This window comes from Trichechus manatus, unplaced genomic scaffold (assembly GCF_000243295.1).
Source record: "Trichechus manatus latirostris isolate Lorelei unplaced genomic scaffold, TriManLat1.0 scaffold00151, whole genome shotgun sequence".
Classification (NCBI taxonomy): Eukaryota; Metazoa; Chordata; class Mammalia; order Sirenia; family Trichechidae; genus Trichechus; species Trichechus manatus.
Window position 1 is genome coordinate 6,786,529 of NW_004444087.1, and position 18,727 is coordinate 6,805,255.

Genomic DNA, 18,727 nt, shown 5'->3' on the forward strand with positions numbered 1-18,727 from the left:
CGGTTCTCTCTGGGGCACGTCCCACATGGACAACATCACCCACAGGCCCACTCACTAGGCTGAGGCGTCCTGGCCACGGCCAAGTTTGAACCAGCCCTGGCCAGAGTCCAGACCCTCTTGGGCTGGCCACGGCCAACCTTCTGGAGAAACTGAGCCCATCCCGGCCCCAGCCATGAGCTCACCAGGGTGGGCAGCAATGGGCGTGAGGCCTCAGCCCAAGAACACCAGACCACAGCCTTCGAGGGCAATAGCCCAGTGATGTCATTGCGGTCCGATGACCGGCCACGACGCCGCCCTTCTGGACCAGAGGCTGGCTGAGCTGCCATGGCCCTCACACGGTGTGATCTGCTTGGGCTCCCTCCCACTCTCATGGACCATGAAGTCAGAGTGTAAGCTCAGGGGGCAGAGAGGAAGGGGCCGGGGTGTCCTGCTGGTCAATCCCCCTTCCCTTGTTCCAGGACCTCAGAAGAGGAATCACAGTTGGCCCAAGCCAATCATAGCAATCTCTTTCTTCCTGGCCAGGTACTCACTTTCCCAGCCTGCTTTGCAACAAGTAGTTATACGCCCAGTAAGTGGCCAATGAGACATAATGAATCTACTGGGGTGGGGGGGGGGTGTTGCTCCACTCTTTACTTCCTGTCTTTGAACACAGGGTGAGGGGCTGTGATGCCTTGGGCTGTGGCAGCCATCTTGGAACCGTGAAGCACCAAACAGGAGGACAAAAGCCAGTTCACTAAGGAGGCAAAGGGGAAAGCTGTGAAGAGCCTAGGTTCTTGGCCACCAAACCAATCCTGCCACCACCTATTGCTGAACAAATGATAAATGCCCTTATGAAATAAGCTACCGACGGGTGGGTTTCTGTTATTTGTAGTGAACACATGTCACCTGACAGACCTAAACAGGCTTCTTTGGCTGAGGGAGCAGAAGCTTCTGTTTCCAGGCCTCTGGGTTGCCACTGACTTATTCCAGCTGTCTGATTTCTGACTCCCTGTCTGGGGTCTGCCCACCTGGCTGCTGCCTTCAACCACACTGACTCCAGGCTCTGACCTGAGCCCACCTCATGTTCTCTACGTTCCCTGTGACTCCTCTGTGTTCTCTATGACTCCTGGCCTCTGTGCAGCTCCTGAGGAGCTGGGCTGTCCTGGCCCCTCTCCCCAGGCTATGTCCTCTCCCCATGCTGCCCCAGCCCCAGCTCTGTCTTCTGGCAGCATTTGCTTCTTGAAGCCTTCTCTTCCTACCCCGACAAGGCTCCAGGCCCCATGAGGGGAGGCTGCCCCAGACTGCCTGTGCTCAGGGGCCTGGGCTGCTGGGGAACCCAGAGGGACTGGCAGTCCGAGGGCGGCTGTTCATGCCTGGGGGCTTCTCAAAACAGGTGCCCTGCAGAGGTGTCTCCTCGCATACCTGTCTCTCTCCCCAGAAGGTGGGGACACAGCATGGTCCATGGCATCTGTCCAGGGCTTGCATTTACAAAGTCAATCCCCCACCATCTCCCCTGAGGTTCCTAGCAGCCCTGCGAGCCTGGTACACTGATCTATTCTACAGATGAGGAAGTGGGCGCTCAGAGTTTACCCAAGTCTCCCAGCTGGTGGGTGGTATTCCCACCTATGTCTGACTCCAGGTGACAGTTACCTGGCAGTCTCATGCATTAGGCAGCTATCTTTATGATCCAGCTCTCAAGGTAGGAGGCAGGGCCAAAGGGCAGCATAGGGCTGGCAAGGGCTGTGTGCATGTTTGTGTGTGCATGTGTGCATACACATGGGTGCAAGTGCACATATATGTGCACACTGGTATGCATGTGTGCATGTGTGTGCGTCCACGCACATGTGTGCATACGTCTGGGTGTGCATGCATCCATGTGTGCATGTGCGTTTCCACGTGTGCGTGTGTGTGTGTGTGTGTTGCGCCTGTGCCCTCAGGGGAGACGTGTGTCAGGCTCTTCTGAGCTGGGGCACAGCCAGATCGCTGAGGCCTGCTCTGAGGGGTTCTTGCTGTCAGGACCCTCAGTCCCTACCTTGGTGCTTTTGTCCTCACTCCGGCTGCCCTGCCAGCTGGCCAGGCTTGCACACCTCTCACCGGGGAACTCTCCCCTGCACGGGCGCCATCTGCTCCAGCCTGCCACTGTTTTGCTGTGAGAGTTCTGTCTTGGGCTCAGATGGATCCAGCCTCCCTGGTCCTGGCTCTGCCCTGGAAGCCAGGTGCCCCCAGCAGTTCCTGACACCCCAAGAGGCTCCACAGAGACTTGGAGGTGACCACAGCAGCCTCTTAGGCCTGTCCTCTGCTGAGTCCCTCTAGCCAACCACACAGCAGCTGATTTCCCTGAAGGCAGTGGAGCTTTAGCCACACCCTGCACGGGACCATCTGGGGCAGATGCTTTTGTGCCCCACACATGTCCTCTTATCCTGAGACAACATTGGCCACAGGCACCTGCCGCTCTCTGCTGAGGGCTTTCTTTGGACACAGGAGTGGACTCAGCCGGCTAATGGGGCAGGTCAGAAGTGACAGGGAATAACCCCCCAGGAGAGACTTCATCCACTGGGGAGATGGGATAATCGCCCAGCTTCCTCACCCCTCGGTGGGCCAGCTCTGGGGCATGCTCCCCACAGCCCCCCAGAGGCCCTGTGGACTGAGCCCCCGTTGCCCACACGGCTCGCCTGTTCATTAGCACTCCTTCAATCTGCACATCCTCCCTCCCTACGGTACTTCCTCTCTCTTCTCCCGGTGATGCCTGGGTTCACTCCCAAGTGAATTTCTTGCCTCAAGTCCTTGTCTCAGGGTCTGCCTTGGGGGAGACTTGCCCTAAGATGCTGTCCTTCACTGATGCAGACCTGGCTGGAAGCTGCTGGTGTCCTTGGCAACTCGTCCACTGCAGCTTCCCGTCAGCTCCTCTGTGGGCAGGCCTGAGCCAGCTGGTGGGCAGCGGGAGGAGGTCCCAGGCCTTCCCAGGACTCCAGGGCACTCAGCTGGAAGCATGCATGTGCCACTCTGGGGGCTGCTATCTCCCGGCCCAGGAGGAGCAAGAGTTGGGGACAGCAGCCTGGGGTGGTGGGGACAGCACCTTGATCCTTTTCCGCTGAAGGGCCAACTTCTGAGAGCTCAGAGCCATCTGCCCACCCTGTATCCAGACCAGACCGCTGTCTGGGGTCTTTTGGTTTCTTGCTGTCCTCACTGTCCTCATGCCCACGCCTACCCCTGGAGGCTGGCCCAGGCCAGAGGAGGCCACCTACGGCCACACCGAGGCCCCAGCAGCACTAGCCCCCAGGACTAGGCTGCTTAGGCCTGCTGAGCTCTCTAGGATGGTGGTTTCCCTGCCACACTTGGCAGGTGCCTGATGGTCACCCTCTCCCGCCAGCTCCCCTGGCCCAGACTCCCGAGCCCATCTGACCTTGGCCTCCAGCGTGGTCAGCCGCTCGCTCATGTCACTCAGCCGGGTGCAGTTCATGCATTCTGAAAGAGGAGAGGAGCAGAGGTGAAGGCAGAGTGCTGGCCTGGGAAGGGCAGAACAATCTCTCTGCTCATTCTGCCTGGAAAACTCCTACCCAGCCTTCAGGGCCTTATTCTCAGCGCCCCCTCCTCCATGCAGCCTGCCCAACCTCTAAGCCCCTTTCTGACTGCCCACAGCACATCGGACTGTCCGAGTGTCGGTTCTGTGTTAGGCACTAAGCCAGTCCCGGGGTGGCCTTGTTGGCATGTGAGCTCCGGGGGGGGCAGGGGTCCTTGTGTTATTCACTGGTGACTCCCAGTGCCTGGCACAAAGTAGGGGCTCAAAGACTCTCTGATAATGGAGTGAATGAATGAACGGTACACAGACGCATTCCTTGACTTTGAGAACCATGGCTTGGGAAAGGAGGCGGGCAGATAGACACAGCTGGGAAGGGCTGCCCTAGGGCTGCCTGTACAGAATGCACCAGAGCATCAGGGGTGCACCAGAGCCAGCGAAGGGGGTGCAGTCGGGGGGCGGGGTGTGTCCTGGTACAGTGGCAGCTGAGGGGACCCGAGGGATAGACAGTGGTTGGCCAGGTGAGGAAGAGGGGAGGCCAGGTTCGGGCGGAGGGAAGAACAAGCTCTGTGGTCAGGGGAGAGAGAACAGGGCAGGGCTTGCAAGCAGCCCCTCAGAGCCAGGGTACATGGGACAGGGACGGCTGGGGCTGCAGAAGTGGGTGGGCCTAGCACAGAGGGCCTGGAGTGGGGAGTTGGGCAGTGTCCTAACGCCGCTGGGCAGCTGTTGGAGGGTTTATGTGGGTGAAAGTCCAAGTCAGTTTTGCCTTTTAAAAAGCTCCACCGGGTAGGAGTGGGGAGACCGGAGGCAGGAGGGCCAATTCGGAGAGCAGTATGGATGAACCCCCAGGCACGCATCTGCCTGTGCCATAATTTTCTATTTATGTCTGTCTCCCCCAGAGACTGGAGCTCTTTAATGAGGAAATAGAAGGTTCAAAGCCGCTCTGAAGAGTTTTTATTGCTCTAGAAGTCAGGGATGGCCTACATTCCTCCTTTTCCTTGCTCAGTTCAAAGCCTGACCTCACAGGAACCCCGTTCTGGTTAAACAGACACACAGACCGGGAGGTCTCTGGGTAACTCAATAGGTCCCACTTGGCGTGCTGGGGCTGACCATTGGGGGCCCCTTGGATGGGGCAAGCCCTGTGTGCTCACCATGCCAGTCTACAGGCCCTGACACTGTTAGTCTCCACCTGTCCCTGGAGATTCCCCCATCTTTGTCGCTTATTTCAGGCCTGAACAAAAATCACCTTGCCAATTCTCCTCTTCTAAAATATCAATTCCTCTATGAGAGATGTGGAGAGATTATGAGGGGTCTTAAGATCATGGGACTAGGTGGTCCAGGCTCTGTCCCCCTGAGGGTGCTCAGCCACTGGGCAAGGGGTGCTAAAACCTGGCTAGCCTCCTGCTCACCCAGCCATACCTGGTTTACACAAAGGCGACACATGGGCTGGCAGGGGCCCTGCTCACCCTCATCTCCCTCCCACCCTCCCCTTGGCTGGGCCAAGTTGGTGGTTTACAAGCATTTTTTAGGAACAGAACTCTCTTTCCCCCTCAATAAAGCCTTGTCAGTAACCCTAATACATAGAGCAGATTAAAGACCGAGGTATAAACATCGGAACATTAAAACAACTAGAGGAATGTACACATTTTTCCTGACTCTGCGATGGGGAAGGACTTTATAGAGGCAGATGGTTTTGGGTTAAACAGGGTGGGCTGAACACACATGTTCTGTCTAGTTCTTCCCAGGAAAGTCATGGTAAAGAAGTAAAAAGGAATCAAGCTACATGGCAAAGAGAAGGGCAGAGGTGACCTCTCAGCAGACGAGCGATGCCAATAACATTTTGCAAGATGGAATGCAGCCAGGTGAGAAGTTGCAGCTTAGCAAACCGAAGGAGGGTTGGGAGATCGGAGACCCCAGGCTCTCCGGAGGGCTAGGAATAACTCCAGATGGGAGAGGGGATGGGTCCCCCATGGCAAAACCAAGAAGAAAGACTCACACATATGGACATTTGGGGAGGCCCCCAACGAAAGGCTGAGTTGTCATGAGACCAGCCCTCCATGAAGCCCCCAGTCAACAAGGCCCAGGAATGTAGACAGACACAGGGCTGTTTTTAGCATCTCTCTCTTAAATACGAAAAGGCAGCCAAGGATCTCTGAGCTGCTAAAAGCCTTTAATGAGGAAGACAGAGACCACAACAAACAGGATCCCATTTGTCCACCCATGCATCCACCCACCCTATCCCCAACCCAAGGAACCCTTTGTGGGGCAATGGTTAAGTGCTTGGCTGCTAACTGAAAGGTGGGCACTTTGAACCCACCAGCTGCTCCACGGAAGAAAGACGTGGTGATCCGCTCCTGTAAAGGTTACAACCTAGAAAACCCTATGGGGCAGCTCTGTTCTGTCCTATGGGGTCGCTATGAGTTAGAATTAACTCAAGGGCACACAACAAGAACAACATCCCCCACCCATCCACCCACCCTACTCTCTACCCATGCACCTATTCATCTACTCACCCAATCACCCATCCACCGTCCCATTTACCGGCCTTACCCTCACTTATCCACTCAAACTATTCCTTACTCGCCCACCCACCCCACACTCCACCCATCTACCTACCCACCCCCTCACCCTCCTAACCATTGCTTCGTCCACTTGGAGGTGTGTTCATGAGGCCCTTGGTGGCCCGGGGCTAACACTGATGTGGTGCCGGTCCTTAAGACACTGTCTAGTTGGAGAAAAGGTCCATGAACCCTGAGCAGCAGTGTGCTGTGGGGATGAAGTGCAGACTGTGGGGCAGGACTGACCTGGATGACCTTGAAAACAGTGACTCTCCCGCTGAAGCCTCAGTCCCTCCTCCACACTGGGGATACCCCTCAGGGCAGCGGGGAAGTGGAGGTAGAGATGGATGTGAGTGAGTTGCAAAATGGAGCTGCAGTCACAGAAAACAACCAGTTACCCGGCAAGGGAGCTGTGAAAACTGCACATTCTTGAGGCGCTTAGAGGCCAGAAACACAGCGTTTCCAGGTTCTGAGGCAACAAATAGGGCTTTCTGCAGGGGGGAAGGTCAGAAGGGAGGGACGCACCTCAGCCTCAAAGGAAGCTATTTCTGGAAAGTGTGCTGGCCTGGGCCCAGTTTGCTCTGGCACTGGGCACCCGGCTTGGCTGTCAGTGGCCACAGGGTGTCCAGCTCCCCAGCCACGGAGAGGCCCGAGAGGCCCGAGAGGCCCGGCCAGCCAGGGCAAAGGGGAAGCAGCCAACTCAGTCTCCCCGTGCTACCTGCCCGGGCAAACGCCTTGAGTAGGGCGGGTTTTATGGCTCCCCAGCTACTCTGTCATCCATAGGCAATTAAACAACGTGTGTTTAACTTGCTTTAACTATTCGTTGGAGCTGTGGAAACGCAGAAAAAGTGCTGGTGGGGCCAGTGCTGCCACTGCCTGGCCCTGTGACCAGCCGAGGCCCTGCCCTGCCTGCTCGGCCCTGCTCAGGCCTCTGTTTCCCTCTCTGGGATGAGGGCCCTGAGGGTGCTAACTTCTTGTGATTCTCAGGATGCCCACGTGTTCCCAGCACCTTTCCACAACACACACAGGACATTTTCTGGGCTCTAGGATGCAGACTCGAAGACCAGTGTCAGGAAATCTTTGCTGGCATCTGAACATCGGAAGTGTGGATGTGTGGATGTGTAGACAAGACATTGTGTGTGAAAGAGGCGGGGAGGGGGGCTGCATGGTGAAGGAAAGAGAACCATAGGAGACCTGGGTCTAGTCTACCACCAACTCACTGTGACTTGGGTGAGGCCCACTCCCTCTCTGCACCTCAGTTTCCCCTTCTGTAAAACGAGTTTGCATTGGCTCAGCTCCGACGGCCTCAGGCTCCAGGACTCTGCTTCTGCCTCTTGTCTGTGCCTTTGTCCTTGGCCTCTCACTTCCAGCTCTGGCCCCCACTGCAGAACCATCAGTTGCCAAGTCCACCTGCCATTTGCCTCTGGCCAGCACTGTTACTGGTGATTGCTCTGCCCGCAGAACTCAGGGTTCACCTCCTGAATGAGGCTGGGTTCTAAGGCTTGGGAACCCGGGGGGCTTCTCTGATAGGGCAGAAGACCTGGGTCTCCACTGCAGAGAAATCTAAAGAGGCATAGTGAGTCCACTATGGGTTCTAAAAAGGAGCGATCACCTGATGTGTGTGAACGCAATGAAAGCAGAATTCACGTTCTTGGGGAAAACCTGGGGCTAAATCAGCAATATATGTAGTGATACACATCTCTAATATCACATAGAAAATGAAGCAAATAAAAAACGGAATTATCAACCTCCAGGAAAATGAAAAATGTAAAGAAAGCAAAGCCATCTTGGTATACTAGCTGATTCAGCTGTGAATACTATTTACTTTGTTATAACACTCTATTTGCTGTCTATTGAGCTAACTGAAATTCTGATAACAATTGTGTTGGGAGGACGGAAGGAGAAAATGTGGAAGATGGGCGGAGGTTACCGTCAATAAAGAGCCAGAGCCTTCCACAGGGGAGTCAGGATAGTGGTATCCAGCACTACAGAGTTAAGGTCAAAAAAAAGAAAAGAAAACCTGACTATCCTGTTGCCATCAAGTCGATTCCGACTCATAGTGACCCTATAGGACAGGGTAAAACGGCCCCATATGGTTTCCAAGGAGCGCCTGGTGGATTTGAACTGCTGACCTTTTGGTTAACAGCTGTAGCTCTTAACCACTATGCCACCAGGGTTTCCAACCTGACTACAAGGAGTAAAAATTCAGGATAGAGGGGGTTCTGGGGACTGCTCTTTTTCATTGTAAACCTTGAAAAATGACCTGACTTTTAAAAACAATGTACATGTTTAATATAATAATGTAATGAAAAAATTTTAAAGGGGCAAAAATATAGAACATGCTTATGATGTTATATGAAAAAGATACAAAATTGCACCTGCATTCTTGCTTTAAAAAATGGATAGTCAGGGAATGGAAGGGAACGTGGAAAAATAGAAATCGTTGTGGTGGCAGAGTGGGGGATTATGGGTGAGTTTTTCCCCTTGTTTGTCTGAAATTTCTGGGCCTGTGCTGTCACCCACAGCTTTGGGGAGGGTGGTCATAGAAAGGCGAAGGAGGAGGGTTCCTGAGGGGGCGAAAATGTTCACTTTCTTGATCTGGGTGGTGGTTACAAAGAGTGGTTAGTTTGTGAAAAACACGTCAAGCTGTTCTCCTAATTGTCCTAAAACACCAGTTGGATCATGTCACCTCCGATGTTCCCCATTGACCCAAGGACAAACCCCGCAGTGTGGAATAATGGTGACACTCTGAGCACCTCTTGCTCTTCTAGCACTTTGCTTGTCTTGTTATCTCATCTAGAAATGGCTCCCAACCCACCCCATTGGCCAGTTAACTTCTACTTAAGCACCACCTCCTCCAGGAAGCCTTCCTTGACTGCCCCAGATACACTTAGGCACATCCATCTTCCAATCAATTATCATGTGTCCTGTGCACACCTCGTTTTAGCACTTAGCATCCTGGATGGGGACTATTTCTTGTGTATTCATCTTCCCTGTGGACTGTGAACTCCTTGAGGGCAGGGGCCATGATGCATTCATTCTTGTACTCTAGAAAGATGGAGGGAAGCACAGTTCCCTGTCACAGGAGTTGCAAAGATGCTCATGCTTCTTCTTGGAGAGACGGCAGTGCTGCCCTGCAGGAGCGAACATGACTGGGAGGGGATGCCGTGGCTCCTGCTTTGCTCCAGCCCTCGCTCTCTTCCAGGTAGCTGCATTGAAGCTTAGCGGCCTGAGCTGGCCAGCTGCAGGTCTCAGAGTGGGACCCTGCCTGCTTTTTCTCATCCAATGTCATGGATTGAATTGTGTCCCCCCAGAATATCTGTCAACTTGGCTAGGTCATGATTCCCATTATTATTTGATTGTCTACCATTTTGTAATCTGATGTGATTTTCCTATGTGTTGTAAATGCTATCACTATGATGTAATAAGATGGATTAGTGGCAGTTATATTGATGAGGTCTACAAGATTAGATAGCGTCTTAAGCCAATCTCTTTTGAGATATAAAAGAAAACTGTGCTGGAAGCAGAGCGCGTCCTTTGGACCTGAGGTTCCTGCACTGAGATGCTCCCAGAACAAGGGGAGGCTGATGACAAAGACCTTCCTCCAGAGTCGACAGAGAGAGAACGCTGGAGCCGGCGCCCTGAATTTGGACTTGTAGCCTACAAGACTGTGAGAAAATAAATTTCTCTTTGTTAAGGCTATCCACTTGTGGTATTTGTTACAGCTGCACCAGATGCCTAAGACACCCTCCTATGTCAGACCTGGGTGAAGCCCCTGCCCTATCATCCTTGCCAGGGAGCAACCTGGGGGTCAAGCCCAGCCTCCCCCAGAGGCGAGCATCCTGCTGGGAGAAGACCCAGTGCCCTCTGGCAGGGACAGCAAGGGCAGAGCGGACAAGCCCAGCAGGTCACAGCCACTCCCAGCTCTGCTGCTGGGGCAGAAGGGGCAGCACACCTGTGCATTTGCTGCTTCACTTCCTCCAAGTGCTCAAGAATGTCAGCTCGAAGCAGGAAGACTGAGTGTCAAGTGTCCCAAATCAGCATCACATAACCCAGCAACTCTACTCTTAGATAATATACTCAAGAGACTTGAAAGCAGGGACTCAGGCAGACAGTGTTCACTGAGCCTTTATCTCCATTATTCACATTAGACAAAAGGTGGAAGCAACCCAAGTGTCCATCAACAGATGATGGATAAACAAAATACGGTACATACACACATGGAGTTTTACTCAGCCATAAAGAGAAACGAAGTTCTGATCCATGCTATGACATGGATGTACCTTGAAAACATTATGCCGAGTGGAAGAAGTCAGACGCCAAAGGACAACTACTGCTTGATCCCAACTCTATGAAATACCTAGATTAGGTAAATGCGTAAAGACAAAAGTTTATTGGTGGTTAGCACTATAGGGTCACTATGAGTCAGAATCGACTCTACGGCAACGCTTTTGGTTTCTATGGGTATCAGGGGTTGTAGGGGTGGCAGTTATTGCTGAAAGAGTTCTGAGCTTCTGTAAAACTTTTGGAAATGGGTAGTGGTGATGGTAGTATAACATGTTGAATGAAATTAATGACACTGAATTGTATGCTTAAACATGGTTAAAATGGCAGAGTGTTTGTTATATGTATTTTACCACATTAAAAAAATAATTTCCAGATCAGAAACACAGAAAAGGTAGGGGTGGAATTTGAGGTCCTAGACGGGGGGTCGTTATGTGAGGGCTTGAAGAGGATGCCCGAGAGGACCTACCCAGGAGTGAGGCTGGAGCAGGGCCCTGGGGTCCCACTGCATGGTGTTCCCTGCTTTGCGTTTGGAGAAGGCTGTTCTTGGTGCTCCCTCTCTGTCCCCCGCCCCCACCCTGGCCCTGGAGGACCCCAGAAAGCTGGGAGGGGAGGTGTACAGCTCCAGTGGCTCTGTCCAGGCGCATTCTGGCAGATTTGGGCTGGGAGCATAGCGCCTCCTCATGGTGCAGGGCAAATGCTTCTCCCGAAGCCTTGAGCAGCTGTTCTCCCTTTCCACTAAGGCCAGAAAAGGCAGAAAAGAGCTTCCACTACAGCAACAGGACTTAAGGTAGAGGCAAGGAAGATGTTTTGATGCTGAAGTTCATTAAATTGTGGATGGTGCCACCGTGGGAGGGAAGGAAATGTTCTCTTCCGGTTTCACTAGAGTACAGGGTCTCGCCCATCTGGAGCAATGCAAGGAAGGCACAACAATGTTTAAAAGAAGAAAGCAGCACCTCAAGTGCAGTGCTTGACACATGCTAATGAATCCTTTTTCACGTAAATTCATCTACTTCATCTAACCCTACCAGGTAGAGGCCATTATCTCCATTTTACTGATGAGGAAACTGAGGCACAGAGAGGTTAGGTAACTTACCCAAAGTCACACAGCTAGTAAATGGCAGAACCTGGACTTAAACTCAGGCAGTTTGGAGACAGCAGTCATACTCTTAACCACCATGCCTGCTTGCCTCTGGAACCAACCTGCCGATAAGGCCGGAAGGACCAACGGCTCCTTTGGGCCCTGCCTTTGCCAACTTCCTCCTCACTTGAGCCCCCACCCTGCTGTCCTCTGAGGCTCACCCCAGCTTCTTCACAGCCTGTCCCCACATGCCATCCTGGCCCCTTGCACTAGCTGAGGGCACCGTGGCATTTCCTTTTTAAAACATTAAGACCCTCAACTTCTGTAGGGGAAACAGAAAAAACAAACACATCTCTTTAAGAAATGAGACACCCCCCAAAAAGTTAGTTGTTAGGTGACATCGAGTCAGCTCTAACACAATGAAGCGTGGCCTGGTCCTATGACATCTTCACAATTGTTGTAATGCTTGAGTCCATGGTCATGCATATCATGTCAATCCATCTCACTGAAGATTTTCCTCATTTTCGATGACCTACTTTACCAAACATGATGTTCTTTTCTAGCGATTGGTCTTTCCTGATGACATGTCCAAAGTAAGCAAGTCAAAGTCTCATCATCCTTGCTTCTAAGGATCATTTCATTGTATTTCTTCTAAGACCGATTTGTTCATTCTTCGGGCCATCCACAGTATAGTCAATATTCTTTGCCAACACCACAGTTGGAATGCATCAGTTCTTCTTCTGTCTTCCTTTTCCATTGTCCAGCTTTCGCGTGCATATGAGGCAATTGAAAAAAGCATGACTTGGGTCACGTACACCTTAGTCATCAAAGTGACATCTTTGTTTTTTAAAACTTCAGAGAGGTTTGTTAGAGCAGATTTGCCCAACCCAATGTGGCATTTGATTTCCTGACTGCTGCTTCAATAGGGTTACTCTATTGCCTTGCCTCTCTCCCCGAGAAGGCAACTGGGCTCCAGCTAAGAAACCCAAGATGGCAGCTGGCATGGGGTGGAGGCCGTAAGGGGCAGAGGGACATACCCTCTCCAAGGTGACACCCAAGAGGGGTGTGAAGCCACCACAGCCTCAGGGCAGCAGCAGTGGCTCAGAGAGGGTCAAGACACTGCTGTTCCTGCTGGGCAGGGCAGGGTGGGGGGCAAACCCATCTGCCTATCGCCAGAGTGGAAACATGCAAGAACACATTTCTTGTGTGTGGGTGTGTACAAGTGTGTGCGTGTGTACACTCAGGTGTAAGTGTGGGGGAGTCTGTGTGGGAGCGTGTTATGGATTGAATTGCGTCCCCCAAAAGATATGTTGAAGTCCTAACCCTTACTTGTGAATGTGATCCTAGTTGGAAATAGGGTTTTTGAAGACATCATCAGTTAGGTTAACACGGGTCATACCGCAGTACAGTGGATCCTAATCCAATCTGAGTGGTGAACTTATAAAAAAGCAGAAGAGACACAGAGGCAGGGAGACAGAGGAGGGATGGCTATGTGCTGACGGATCTGTAAGCCAAGGAACGCCAAGGATTGCTGGGAGCCACTAGAAGCTAGGAAAGAGGCATGGAACAGTTTCTCTCTCAGAGCCCTCAGAAAGAATCAACATGGCCAATACCCTGGTTTGGACTTTAGTCTCCAGAAGAGTCCCTGGGTAGTGCAAACGGTTAAGCGCTCACCTACTAGCTGAAAGGTTGGTGGTTCAAACCCACCCAGGGCTGCCTCAGAAGACAGTCCTAGGGATCTCCTTCGAAAAGCTCACAGCCTTGAAAACCCTGCAGAGCACAGCTCTATTCCAACACACATGGGGTCGCCATGAGTTGGAATCGACTTGATGGCAACTAACAACAACAACAAAGTCTCCAGAATTATGAGACAATAAATTTCTGTTCTAAAGCCACTCTGTTTGGGGTGTTTTGTTTTGGCAGGCGTAGGCAACTCATACAGAGCATCTCTGTGTTGATGTCTGTGTGCCTACTGTGCATGTGCCTGTGTGTGTGTGTGTGTGTGTGTGTGTGTGTGTCTGGTCCTAATCCTGACAGCAACATTCTTCATTTATATAGGGCCCGTGGTTTACAAAGAGTTTCCACAACCTTGACCTTACCTGGTATCTGTGTAGCTAGTGAGGTCAGACAATCCATGGTCCAATTTATAGGTGTGCAAAGGGCGGTTCAAAGAGGAGAGGAGAACTGCCCAGGTCACGGTGGCAGAGCTATGACCCAAATCCCAATCTCCTCCTCTGGGAAAGTTCAGGGGTCCTCCCACCCGACTTACTCTACCCACGGCCTCTCCAGCAAAAGGAACCAAAATGAGCATCAAGAGGCTGCAGAAGAAGGAGTGACCAGGCCCTGTGGTGGTGCTACCCACTGCTCTTTATGTGCTGCCGAGGCCTGAGGGCCGTGCTGTGGGCTGGAGGCCCTCGTCCACTGCTCTATGAGCGTGCCATCTTTTTTGCTTGTTTGTTTATTGTTGTAATTGAAGTGAAAGTTTACATTTCAAGTTAGTCTCTTACACAAAAATTTATACATACATTGTTATGTGACCCTAATTGCTCTCCCCATACTGTGACAGTACACTCCTCCTTCCCACTCCTGATTTTCCACGTACATTCAGCCAGCTCCTAACCCTCTCTGCCTTCTCGTCTCACCTCCAGACAGAAGCTGCCCGTTTAGTCGCATGTATCTACTTGAGCTAAGAGACACACTCCTCATGAGTATCATTTTATGTCCCACAGTCCAGTTCAATCTTTGTCTGAAGATTTGGCCTCAGAAATTGTTTTAGTTCTGGGCTGACAGAGAATCTGAGGGCCATGCTTTCCAGGGTTCCTCCAGTCTCAGTCAGACCATTAAGTCTGGTCTTCTTACTAGAATTTGAGTTCTGCACCTCACCTTTCTCCTACCCCATCAGGGACTCTCTGTTGTGTTCCTTGTCAGGGTGGTCATTGGTGGTAGCTGGGCACCATCTTCTGGTCTCAGGCTGATGAAGTCTCTGGTTTATGTGGCCCTTTCTGTCTCTTGGGCTAATACTTTCCTTGTGTCTTTGGTGTTCTTCATTCTTCCTTTACTCCAGGTGGTTGGGACCAATTGATGCATCTCAGATGGCCGCTTGCAAGCTTTTAAGACCCTAGACGCCACTCACCAAAGTAGGATGCAGAACATTTTCTTAATAAACTTTGTTATGCCAATTGACCTAGATGTCCCCTGAAAGCATGCTCCCCAGACCCCCACCCCTGCTACTCTGTCCCTTGAAGTGTTTGGTTGTGTTCAGCAAACTTCTTAGCTTTGGTTTAGTCCAGTTGTGCTGACTTCCCCTGTAATGGCACACCACCTTTTGATGCACACACCAACAGGCTGGGTCCTGCCTCTTCTAGCGACTCCCTGGTCGGAGAGTGGGGCCAGACAATCAGAACTGTACTGTGCATCTTCAGGCACGGTGCAGCCCTCTCTGGGCCTCAGCTTCCCATCGGTCAAACGCAGGGAGGGACTCCATGCTCTTGAGGCCTTGAGCCCTGTTGTTCTCTGAGTCAGTAATTGTAACTGGAGCCAGAAGGTGCATCAGCAGGCATCCACCTCTCCCCACCCCTTCCTCTCCCATAGGAAAAGGAGCAGAATTTGCTCTCTGCCAGCAGATGGATCATGTCATGGCAGCTCCTTCTCAGGCTTCTGTGGTGAAACGTGATCCCCTGAGAAGCAGTCCAGGCCCTCCGTGGGGTGGGGCGGCAGCCTGCCAGTGTGGGGACATCCAGACAGGGCCGAAGCATAGGACGAGAAGCCAGAGGCCTGGTCCCCTCTCAGCGCTCCTGCTTCCTGTCAGCAGACTCTCAGTTTCTCTCAAGAATAAAATGAGGCAACAGTTCTGGCCCTGTGTGTACATGAGGTCTGGTAAAGGCCCTGTGGCTCGGAGCGTGTCATTGCCCCATGGAGGAAGTGGTGGCCTGCAGCTCACGCTGTCTGTCCATGTTGGGCTGAGGCAGCTGCCGTGTCCAGAAGCTGTCAGGGGCACTGTGAGGCTGAAGACAGTCCTAGGGTCTCACGGCAGACTCGTGGGGAAAGCCCACCAAACACCTGCCTGGGACGGCAGGGCAGCAAGGAGACAGAGAACACGGGCCTTGGGGACCTCACAGGCTCTGGAGGGCAGAGAGCCAGCCCTAGAGCCATTGTGGAGAGAACCCTCTAAGACAAAAGCAGCCGGGCTTTACCTCCTGCCAGCAGATGGATCACCTCATGGATCACCTCATGGTGACTCCTTCTCAGGCTTCTGTGGTGAAATGTGATCCCCTGAGAAGCAGTCCAGGCCCTCCGTGGGCTGAGGCAGCAGCCTGCCAGCATGGGGGCATCCAGATGGGGCCGAAGCACAGGACACCCCCACCAACTGTGGGCTTTCTGAGCCCTGGACTCTGAGTTTGGCTCCAGGGTCTTTCTGAGTCCTCCTCCCTGTGGATAGTGTTGTCTTTAGCAGGTGCTTTCTCCCCAGTTCTCATTGGCTGTTTATGGCAATGATGATGACAAGAGCTGCTACCCCTGGGCACCCATAACGCTCTCCAGGGCACTGCAATTCTGCACCAGGCATCCTCACCTAGGTATTATGATCCCCCTTTTACAGATATTCGAAATGAGGAGAGGTTATGACGTTGCCGAAGGTCGTACAAGCAGGAAGGGACAGGAACCCAGCTCATAGGTGCCCCAAAGCCCCTACTGCTTTCCATAACAATTTCCTGGTTCTGATTGCTTTGGGAACCTTGGAAACCTCATGAGCAAGTGAATTAGTTGCCAATAATTTCATTCTACTTGGATCAACAATCAACGTCTACAGAAGCAGCAGTCAAGAAATCATATCACACGTTGTATTGGGCAAATCTGTTGCAAAAGACTTCTTTAAAGTTTTAAAAAGCAAAGATGTCACTTTGATGACTAAGGTGCATCTGACACAAGCCATGTACAGGTGGTGTTGGATAGTGAAAAAGGAAAGACAGAAGAAAAATTGATGCATTTGAACTGTGGTGTTGACAAAGAATACTACTGAATATACTGTGGACTGCCAAAAGATTGAACAAATCAGTCTTAGAAGAAATACAATCAGAATGCTCCTTAGAAGTGAGGATGGAGAGACTTCAGCTTGCTTACTTTGGACACGTTATCAGGAAAGACCAATCACTAGCAAAGGACATCATGGTTGGTACAGTAGAGGGTCAGCAAAAATGAAGGAATCCCTCCATGAGATAGATTGGCACAATAGCCACAATGGACTCAAACATACCAACAATCATGAAGATGGCACAAGACCGGGCTATGTTTCCTTCTGTTATACATAAGATCATCATGAGTTGGAGCCAGCTCAACAGCAACAAAGAACAAGTGAATTAGAACAGTAAGGTGGGGGTCAGTGCTAAGTGAGAGCTCCTGAGAAAAGAGCATGAGCTTTAGTGCTGGGGCTGCTCCAACACCAGCTGGGCCACCTGCTGGATGGGTCATGTACTGGATGGGTCACTGGGAGTTGAGTTCTGGGCAGGTGAGGTATGCCAAGTTATAGCAGGCTTTTTTGATTAGATTAATATATTTCTCATTGGCAGTGTTCCCAACAGGCTGTGAAGTAGCTTTCCTTCAAGCTGGCCAAGGCTGGCTGGAACCTCCAGAAATCAATGGAAGGAGCATGGTGGGATACGACAAGAACCTTGCAGGATAAAATCCTTCTGGGCCCTGGGTTGGGGCCGGATTGGAGTCCGCACAGCCTGCAGCTGGGGATGATCGGAAGAGGGCAGCTGTGCTACAATCTACTCAGAGGAATTTCAAGGCTTCCAGGAAGGTCTATCGGGACTTGAAGGGGATTTTGGCACAATAAAGATAAGTAGTCCTGTCTTAGCTGCTGTTTTGGGGAGCTAGGACACTCGAGAGGTCATCCCTGCATATATTGTTTCTTTAAGAGTTCAGCGATTCAGCTGCTTCTCTTGGGTGGATTTCTTCATCTCGTGTTGTTAATCTGAAGTTATTGTTTGAAGCGTTCTTACCCTTTTTTCCTCATCCATAAAGAAATCATAAATATCTCCAGGGTCCCACAGAGCTGGCAGCCAGCCTCACCTCGGCCTGAAAGATGACACCAAGTACAGCTGAGGGAGATGAACGTGGCAATTCCCGACCCACTCGGACATGCCAATTGGTGCTGCCATCGCTGTATGTCACTGGGAAAGAATCCCTGTAACAGGGCTCCAAGCCCAAGGTCAAGGTTCGGGGACAGTGAAGTGAAGCCAGTTGACTGGGAGTTTCCAGACCAGAGGAGGGGCTGCCTGGCTCTGTGGGAGCTGCTGAGACACAGGGGCTGTGAGGAGCACCCACCACCTCGGACCCAAGGTGGGGTCCAGGCCCTTGCCACGCTGGCCGAGGTTCAGGAAAGGGTGATGAGGCTGAACTCTTTCTGGGAACAGAGGAGATGCCCACAAATAGAGCCAGGAGCGGGTGGGCCTCTCTGGCCACTGGGGCTGTCAGAGGGAAATGGTAGCAGAATTTAAGAACTAAAGACAAAGTCAGTGGCTTGTTCCCCTGTAACGTGGTGGGAAGAAGAGCCCCAGCAGAGGGAATACAGCCTGGGGACTAGCTCCACGTCCTCCTCTATGGCCGTGTGCACCTGGGCAGGGCCTTTCCCCTCCCAGGGCCCCTGCTCCTCCAAAGGCAAAGTGATCATCAGAAAATCGAAAATAACAAGTGTTGGCGAGGTTGTGAAAAGACTGGAAACTTCATGTACTGCTGGTGGGAATGAAAGATGGTACAGCCACTGTGAAAAACGGTTTGAAGGATCCTCAAAAAAGTTGAACACAGAAATACTGTATGACCCAGCAATTCCACTCCTATGTATATACCAAAAAGAATTGAAAGCAGGGACTCAAATGACTTCTACATCAATGTTCATAGCAGAGTTATTCACAGTAGCCAAAAGGTGGCAACAACTCAAGTATTCATCAACAGATGAATGGATAAACAAAATATGGTATATCCAGACAATGAAATACTATTCCACTAGAAAGAGAAATGAAGTTCTGATGTATGCTATGACATGGATAAATAAACCTTGAAAACATTATGCTGAGTGAAATAAGCTAGATTCATATGATCCCACTTACATGAAATATCTAGAATAGGTAAATGCATAGAGTCCAAAGCTGATTAGTGGTTGCCAGGAGAGGATGGGAGGGGGAGTGGGGGAGTTATTGCTTAACGGGTGCCAAGTTTCTGTTTGGAGTGATGGAAAGTTTTGGAAATAGATAGTTGTAATGTCACTGAATTATACACTTAAAACAGTCAAAATGGCAATTTTTTTTTTTT

At 51.5% G+C, this 18,727-nt stretch overlaps 1 protein-coding gene across 2 annotated transcripts in view; it reads right to left on the reverse strand.

Annotated features, from left to right (window-relative positions):
* The window catches only part of COL26A1 (collagen type XXVI alpha 1 chain), a 211,731-nt gene that overhangs the window by 21,399 nt on the left and 171,605 nt on the right, over positions 1-18,727 (reverse strand). For both annotated transcript variants that reach the window (XM_023740274.1, XM_023740273.1), the window contains exon 7: positions 3,383-3,444. In XM_023740274.1, the coding sequence (XP_023596042.1) occupies positions 3,383-3,444 (62 nt within the window). The remainder of the gene's footprint in view (positions 1-3,382; positions 3,445-18,727) is intronic.